The sequence below is a fragment of the Nelumbo nucifera genome, chromosome 6 (genome assembly GCF_055504915.1).
Source record: "Nelumbo nucifera cultivar China Antique chromosome 6, China Antique-T2T, whole genome shotgun sequence".
Taxonomy (NCBI): Eukaryota; Viridiplantae; Streptophyta; class Magnoliopsida; order Proteales; family Nelumbonaceae; genus Nelumbo; species Nelumbo nucifera.
This window is the reverse complement of record NC_142654.1, coordinates 67,834,407-67,843,698: the sequence shown is the minus strand read 5'-3', so window position 1 is coordinate 67,843,698 and position 9,292 is coordinate 67,834,407. Positions and strand designations below refer to the sequence as shown.

General features: G+C 38.8%; 1 protein-coding gene across 1 annotated transcript; it reads left to right on the top strand.

Annotated features, from left to right (window-relative positions):
- Positions 1 to 5,296: 5,296 nt before the first annotated feature.
- On the top strand, positions 5,297 to 7,993 carry LYK5 (Protein kinase superfamily protein). The gene has a single exon (XM_010272336.3). The coding sequence runs from the start codon at positions 5,552 to 5,554 to the stop codon at positions 7,514 to 7,516; it is 1,965 nt and encodes a 654-aa protein (XP_010270638.1). The 5' UTR covers positions 5,297 to 5,551; the 3' UTR covers positions 7,517 to 7,993.
- The last annotated feature ends 1,299 nt before the right edge of the window (positions 7,994 to 9,292 follow it).

Below are 9,292 nucleotides of genomic sequence, written 5' to 3'. Positions count from 1 at the left end.
GTATTTAACTTTGAAACTGAAATTAAGTTTCTTCTAATAGAAGGCACATAATAAGTGTCAAAAAGATCTAGTGTGAATCCAGATTCTAAGATAAGTCTATAAGTGTCAATTCCTAAGACTCTGACATGCTCTGCATTCCCCATGTAGATGTAGATGCTCTCCAAATCAACGTTCCTTACGTTCAGGAACCCCTGTAAGGTATTTGAAATGTGAACAGTGCAGCCAGAATCAATCCAAAATGTATTTAAGGGTATATCCACAAAATTCAATTCTGAGCACACTAAAGCTAAGGGATTACCTTGCTTGCTCTCCTTCTTCTTTAACTCCCAACAATTAGACTTGTAGTGTCCTGGTTTTTTGCAATAATTACAGGAAATTCCTTCTACCTTATTCTACTCAGGCTTAGTGAAAATTTGCTCCTTAGGGTTATACTTATGGTTTTTCCTTTTTCCATTCTTCTTAAACTGTTTTTTCTTTGGTCCCAGAGTAGCAACATGTGTAGATTCAATTTTGCCTTTCTTCTGTCTCTCCTCCTCTAGAACACATTGGTTTATCAACTCATTCACACTCCATTTGTGAGTACTAGTGTTGTAATTAACCACATAGGTTTCAAATGACTTAGGCAAAGCAAATAACAACGCATAAACAAGGAAATCATATCTAAGTTCATCTTCAGATCGCGTAGTTGATAAACAATCCCATATACTTTACTGATGAATTCTCTAATATTCCCATGTTGTTTAAATTTTACAACAAAGAGTTGGGAAAGCAAACTCATGATCATGGCCTTTGTGGAGTTTATAAACTGACTATTGATAGTATCAAGGGTTTCCCTAGAAGTATCAGAAATGGGAATGCCAGCCTTCAGTGGTTCAAAAATTCAACTTTGAATAATAAGAAGAGCCATTTTATAGGCTTGTTGCCAACTGGTATATCTAGTGTGAGCTTGGTTACTTGCATTTGTTGGAGGTTGTAAAGGTTCGAGTTGTGTGAGGCAATTGTCATATCCACAGGCTCCCAAGACTGTGTCAATCTGACTGCTCCATCTCTTGTCCATTCAAGAGTTCAATGGAGAATGATTGAAATTGAGAAAATAGGTTTTGAGTGTTCAAGGCTGCCATGCAAATATGAATACCAAATTTACACATTAGGAGTGAAATAAACAAACTACAAATGACAAAGTTATATATAAAATCACCCTCTCTCCTTTGGGTTCAAGAATGATTTCATAATAACCAAGTGAGTTTAATCACACTACAAGGCAAACTACACATGTATATAATGACCATTAATCACTTAAACCTCTGGGTTCAAGTATTTAATAATAAATATACACACATGAAGTTCCCTTGATCACTCAATTAAATCACGATAAATAATGTAACATTTGGGTTAATCATTCACGGGTTCAATGGAATGGTCAACTAATGCAAAATCACAAAGTATCTGATACCAATTTGAGCCCCAAATGCTTTGGCTTTTGGTCCTCAAATTGATCTTAAGAACAAATGAATAGTCAATCATTATATTGCACATTCCTTAGTTTATATATAAGCAGAGAACAAAATATGATTGATGGTAATAATGTCTATGCATGATCATTTAAAAGTAAAATTAATGATATTCACCCTTATAAAAATTTTTCATTCAATTAAATTAAAAAAAGGAACCTTTAATTATCAAATATAATACAAAAAGAGCTTATTTAAGGCTGAACCGAGCATTTTATTGCCAAACAAAAGTGCAAAAAAGCAACTTAATTTAGAATAAATGGTCAAAAATATATTAAATAGGTGTTGATATACTAAATATCCCGTGAACCGGTCAAGAACCGGTCTAAAACATATTGAACCGGTCCCAAAACCTATTTTGGTGAGTTCAAAACCGATTTGGTTCGAATGGACCAAATTAAATTGATCTGAATGGTTCGGTGTGTGTATCGTGCCCGACATGGTACCATGGCCACGATGGCCCACCGTATACGGTACGGGTTTGTCGAAAATGGGTCATAGTTTACTCGAAATTTTCATCTTCTTTGCCCGACTTGCTCAATCGGGTTTTGTGCAACCCGAGTTAAAACACCAATTTTAGACCATTTGTTTTCGGTCATTTACGGCGATTGGTCAGCCTCCAATAGATCGGATATGGACGACAGTCAACTAGGGATCTGACATATATTTCATCGGAATCTGGCCAAATCGCCAGTAAATGCAATTTTCGTTTTTAAGCATTTTAGACGGCTCTAATACCAATTTGTAGAAAAAGAATGTTGGAAATCGACATAACATTCACCTCTAAGCATTTTAAAACTAAAGTGAAAATCAAATAGGCGCATACCTTCCATTTTGGCTACTCAGGACTTGAAGAAAACTCTTACTCAGTTTGCTTGTCTGAGACACTCTCCACTCGACTCCAGGCTTCCAACGATGGGATAGAAGCGACTAAGAGGACGCCTTGCCGAGTGGTGACAGACTCTATTTATAGGTGCTCTTGAGGCATTCAGAAAGTCCTCCCATCAAGGACTTTGAAGTTTTTGAACACGTTACATTTTGCTTCCGTTCTTTATTAATTAATAGGAGTCTATTGATCTCTTACAACGTGGTTTTCAACGTTACCACTCCAACAAATATGTAGAGTGTAAAACGTTCCATATATAAATTTCAAAATTGGGTTAGTTTTGCATTGACAAATTTACCTTCTTACCAAACAGACTTTTAGTGTAATGGATGCAAACACAAATTCCAATAAAGCATATGCATTTTTTTTTATCAAAAGCCCACTTGAATGGAAATTTACTTCTTTTTATTAATGTACTTTTACATCTTATTATCAATGTAAATATGCATTGGAAAATATGTTTCATTTGTCAATGCATAAATGTAATAATGCCAAATACAGGCAAAAGTGAACTAGAGTGCAAATTTACCCCGAATTGGAATTTACACTCCTTTTGCATCGTTTCCAAACGCAGCCATAGCAGCATAGGTTGTTGAACGAGCACCATTTACACTCTCACAATTAATCAAAGGCAATTTTGTAATTTCAACAATTTTCGTAAGAGAGATTTTTATCGAGTTTTTTAAATATTCAAGGGATGTTTTTGTTAAAATAAAACTACATATATGCTTTTTATATTTATCAGAAACCTTAGGCAAGGTTTTGTATTTTACCCTTTATTTTAAAAGGGTAAATTACAAAGACCTTCCCTGTACTATGGGGTCTATGACAAAGACCCCCCCCCCCCCCCGTACTTTATTTTGTGACAAAGACCCCCTTATACTATGACCGTGAGACAAAGACCCCCTTGACCGTTAAATCAGACGACGAAATGCATTAAATTACCAAAATACCCCACTAAACTTTTCTATTTTCTTTTTTTGCCCATTTCTCTTAAAACCTATTTAACTTGTTCTTTTCCCTTTCTTCTCTTCTTTTCCCCTCCCTCACCATCCTCTCTCGTTCTTTCTCTCTCCCAACTCTCCAAAATGAACCGCCATGGCCTCCTTCACCATCCTCTCTCATTATTTCTCTCTCTCTCAATCCTATTTAACCTATTGTTTACATGATCGAAGAAGCCACCGTGCTCGTCGAAGATGGTCTTCTGTGGGTAGCCTAAAGCTAGCTACTTCTTGATGTGGCTGGTCGAACCGTGAGACATTGCAGAGTAGACGAAGAGCCTGTTTGGTTGGGTTGGCCCAGAAATCATGGAGAACCATCAATCAAAGATGGTGAATTCACGCACCAGGGAGGCGTATATGGATACATTTTCGGGTTTGAATCCTTTCATCACAGTGTTTGAGAGATTGGAAGACATTGTCAGAGCTTGTTCGACAAATCCTGACATAGAAGGAATGAGGTTGGATCCAAAGACCTGTTCTTGGACAGCCTTGAATGAGTGTCCAGGATCCGAATCAACAAACTTGGCATCGTCGGTAAAGCAGATTGATTGGGACTATGGGGTTTTAGTTGGCACAGGGTTGCATTCCTTGCTTGTAACTCCATTGGTCGATGGGTTGACAGATTTCTTCATCCACCCGAGCATGTGATTGAAGGACCGGTCCTCGAGGACAAGGATTATGATGGTTTTGATGGGTGACTGGTTAGAAGCAACAGCAGAGGAGAAGGTGATGAGCAGGAAGAGGAGAAGAGTGGAGACATGAGGATATTCTCTGGTTTTGAATCTTTTCATGTGTGGTAATGACTAATGAAGAGGTGGAACTATAGCAAAGGAGATACTCCTCCAATTTCTCTGTGAAGTTTGAATGAACTGGGGGTCTGGGGCGGAAGTTTTCCCAATGAAGTATTGTGGAATTGGATTTTCTACAATTGCTCAAGATAGAGCTAAAATTGTCTTTCCACAAAAGATATTCAGAATTATAAAGCTCAGAGACAATAAAATCATGAGATTCAGTTCAAGAACAGAGAAACCGGGGAGGCTCTGATTGATAGATGTAGGTTGGAGTCTGAGAGCATATTGGGTTTTTTCTTGGACAGATTGTCCAACTTGCGATGTTGTAATTGTAAAAACTAGTAGGCTGGATTTGTTCACATATGAAACTTGAGGTTAAAATTCCTAGCAGCAGTTGATTCAACTCTAATGCTTCTGTGGAGTCACAAGTTCCTTCTGTGGCAATTTCACCTGATGAAATAAAATGTACAATTCTGTATTTGCTCTCATTGAGGAAGAGATGGCTGGAGGCCCTGCTTATTTGGTTGCTATCATTGTTGAGTACTTACGGAGTGCGGCTGTGGAAAAACTCCCAAATCTGTATGTTTTGACTATACAACTACTAGCTCGTAGTGATCATTATGCAGAGCTTATTCTTCTTGATATCGAGTAGAAGAAAAGGGAGGAGAGAAAGGGGAAGAAGAGAAATCGGGGAAGATGAATAGTATTTTTTCCGAATAATTATTACAAAGATAATATGGGGATTTAAAAATATTGCAAGGGAGGATTTAAAGGGAAGGCTAACGAAAGGGGGTCTTTGTCTCACGATCGTAATAACAAAGTACAGGGGGTCTTTGTCACATACCCATAGTACGGGGGTCTTTGTAATTTACCCTATTTTAAAAGAATAACTACCATTTGTGCTTAAAACATAGAGGTAGTTTAAATATTTTACCCTTTTATATATAAACCAAGGGAAAAGCCCACAAAACCGGTTGAAGACGTGAGGTGACAAGTTGTTTAACATGAGGACAAATGTGCTTCCCTATTGGATGTGGTGGATTCCTCCGTCAACGTTTTTTTTTTTGGCTCCAATTAATTACAGATTTACAGTTGGAATTGGGAATTTGGAAACAACTGTGATCACGGAGCTGCGGTGTTGGAAACAACTCATTCCTCCCTCTGCTGCGCAGTGTTTCGCTTTCCCCATGCTACCAGCCTACCAGTAGTCCAGTACCAGACCAGTCTTCTGCAAAACGCGTTGCGCGTTGACTTCTGTTCTGGGTCATCGTCTACACCAAGATTGGTTAAATTGCAACACGCAAATACCAAAACCTACAGCAATTAAGCCCGTAACCGCATCAACAGAGTCTCTCCTGACCTATGTTCAGAACAATGTATCTTCCATCATCGCTTCTATCTTTCTACTTCTTCCTCTCCTTACTTCTGTCTCTGTCCGATCTCTCACACGCCCAACAAGCTTACGTTAACAACAAGCAGCTTAATTGTTACAATAACCTTTCTGTAACAAAAGGGTTCCTCTGCAATGGCCCCCAAAAGTCTTGCAACTCCTATCTCACCTTCCGCTCCCACCCTCCCTACAACAGCGCCGTCACCATCGCCTACCTATTAGGCTCAGACGCTTCAGACATCGCCAAACTCAACAACATCTCCGACATCGATACCGTGCCCATCGACATACTCCTCATAGTCCCTGTGAAGTGCACCTGTTCAGGTAATTTCTACCAGCACAATGCCAATTACACCTTGAACTCTGCGTCTGAGACCTATCTTTTAGTAGCTAATGACACTTACCAGGCCCTGACTACCTGCCAAGCCATGATGGACCAGAACCCGTATGAAAGTCATAACCTCTCTGTTGGTATGCGACTGTTGGTTCCTCTTAGATGTGCTTGTCCTACTAAGAACCAGACTGAAAGTGGTGTAAAGTTCTTGCTCACTTACTTGATTAAACAAGGTGACAATGTTTCTGCCATTGGTCAGATGTTTGGTGTTGATGCAGATAGTATTAATGAAGCAAACGAGTTGCAGGAGAATAGTGTTATCTATTATTTTACACCCATTTTAATTCCTCTTAAAACAGAACCAACCCCGATCCAAACTGCATCCCCCCCGACACTACCGCAGTCTCCGGAACAATCTATTGGCCCTGATAAGGGAAGTAAGGCTTCGAAAAAATGGATTTTTGTTGGAATCGGAATTGGAGTTGGTTTACTTTTTATGGCCTTGTCTGGGTTTCTGGTTTGGTTCACTCGTGTCCGGTCTCGGCAAAGCATGCCAATCCCAGAAGTCAAGAAGCTTGGAACAGACTCTGTCGACTACTCCGCCATATCTGAAAGCCAGCAAGTCGGGTATGTTTCATCTGAAGGGGTTAGATATATAATTGAGTCCTTGATGGTGTATAAATTTGAGGAGTTGCAAAGGGCTACTGAGTTTTTCAGTGAAGACCACCACATCAAGGGATCTGTTTACCATGGTGTGATAAAGGGTGATAATGCTGCCATAAAGAGGATGAAAGGAGATGTGTCAAATGAGGTCAATATGTTGAAACAGATCAACCATTCTAATGTGATTAGGCTTTCAGGTTTCTGTGTGCATGAAGGGAACACCTATCTTGTTTATGAGTTTGCAGAGAAGGGTTCGCTCAATGATTGTCTTCATGAGAAGGGGTATAAGAATTCTTCTTCCCCTCTTGGATGGAAACAGAGAATTCAGATTGCCCATGATGTAGCAGATGGGCTTAATTACCTTCACAACTATATCAGTCCTCCTTATATCCACAAGGACTTGAAGAGTGATAACATTCTCTTGGATGGTAACTTTAGAGCCAAGATTGCAAATTTTGGACTGGCGACAAGAGTGGTTGAAGAAGAGGAAGGTCTGCAATTGACAAGGCATGTGGTCGGAACACATGGCTATATGGCACCAGAGTATATTGAGAGTGGAGTGGTTACCCCAAAACTGGATGTATTTGCATTTGGGGTGATTATGTTGGAGCTTTTATCAGGAAGGGATGCAGTCAGTGCCTCTGATGATGAGAAAAAAGGAGATCTCTTATTGTCTGCAGAAATAAAACAAGTACTTGAAGGAGAGCATGTAAGAGAGAAGCTGAGAGATTTCATGGATCCAGTTCTGAGGCATGAGTACCCCTTGGACTTGGCCTTCTCCATGGCCCAATTGGCTATGAACTGTGTGAATCAGGATCTCTGTTCTCGACCAAGCATACCTGAGGTCTTCATTTCCCTCTCTAAGATTCTCTCGTCTTCATTGGATTGGGATCCATCGTATGAGCTTGAACGCTCCAGGTCTCTTGAGCTTGGAAAGTAAAGCAACTGTTCCACTTATGAAGACAAGGTGGAAAGTTATACAGGATGGAGACTCTCTATGGTAACAACCATGCATCTTGCAGTGAGCAGAACACAGTATCTCCAATGAAGCTACTCTTCTAATACATGCAGAATTCAAAGAATTTATGCTCTACAGTCTGGAGTTCCTTGTTTAAAATAAAGGGACGATTTATGCAAGTCTGCTATATCAGAATACTGTCATAAGAGCAAGAACAACTCCTTTATTGTATTTCTGTATCAATTTCGATGCTTGAAGAGTGGGCATTGGCTCAAACCAACAATGATTTCTTTTAGTTCCATGGAAGTTAGAAAAAGAAGATACTCAAATTACCGTTTTTTATTCTAGAGTTGCTTGTTGTTTTAAATAAAGGAATGATGTATGCAAGTCTGGTGTATCAGAACATTGTATTTTTGTATCAACTTCAATGCTTGAAGAGGCATTATCTTTTTCTTTTATCAGTAACAGTAATTTTATTAAAATATATATGGAAATTACAACCAAATTGGAGGGTTAAGATATCTTAACCCTCTCTTACAGAACTGAAAACACCTATTACAATATAGCCCAAAAGAAATTAGTTCTTCCCACCCCCTGTTTAGCCAAGGTGTCAGCCGCGGAATTAGTACTCCTCTTGGCATTATCTTGAAGAGGCATTATCTCAAGCTATGAGCTACTCACTTTAGTGTCATAGAAATAAAAAGTGCTCAAAATGGCTGCAATTCTGTATCAACTTTGATGCTTGAAGAGTGGGCATTAGCTCAAACTGTGAGTTTTTAGTACAATAGAGACAGGGGCAAAAGCTCAAATTTCCAAGTATTTTATAATGTTATGTCTCCAATTGCATGAATACTTTCTCCTTTTTATGTTTTTCACTTTTCTCCATAATGTGCTTGATTAAAGAAAATAACTGTGAGGATTAGGATGATTTTGATATTCTTATTACATACATTGGATTGTTTGGTCAGTGCTTTACAGTTCAGCATATTCATCTTCCTCCATTAGGGCACATTAAGGCTGTGTTTGGTTTGAAGGAAAAGGTAGGGAAAGGAAAAGAAATGTAGGGAAATCTGTACACACCTTGTATGGGTTTCTCTACCTTTTCCTTCAAACCAAACACAGCTTAAGTGAAGCAATGACCTGGTAATTAATTTCTAAAATGGTAACTAGCAGAAAACATGGAAGATCAAGTATCAGTTTCGGGTCTATTCATGGAGCTGTTTGTGGTATTTTTCTAGTACATAAAAAGTGAAGGGTTTTTTTTTTTTGGAGTCCAACTACAAGGAAAATTGAAACGCTTGGTCGTTTAAATAATATGATAAATATCAGTTGTCCCACTTAAAATAATTATGAGCCTTCAAACAGGAAGCCAGATCTAGTTTAGCCTATGGATATTTTTTTGTGTTGCTTTCTTTCTTGTTTCTTCCACTTCCATTTGCCAAGGTATTATTTCATCCACCAAGGTCCATAAGTGGTTTGTCTCTTCAAGTGACAATCTGCACTTTGGAGATTTCAAGTTCCCCTCATTGTGTACAGTCTATGGCAAACTGCACCACGGTTATGTGTGGGCATACCACATACATATAGAAGCTCATGATCTAGGCCTTACTTGCTAGGAATGGGATATCTACTACATGAAATGGAACTAGTTAGCTAGATTGTAATTAAGAAACTGGAAATAAAGTTCCTATAGCTGTGTAATAAGATGCCTTAAATTACCTGATAAATTTACATTTAGGCTCAGTTTGGAAGGAGTAC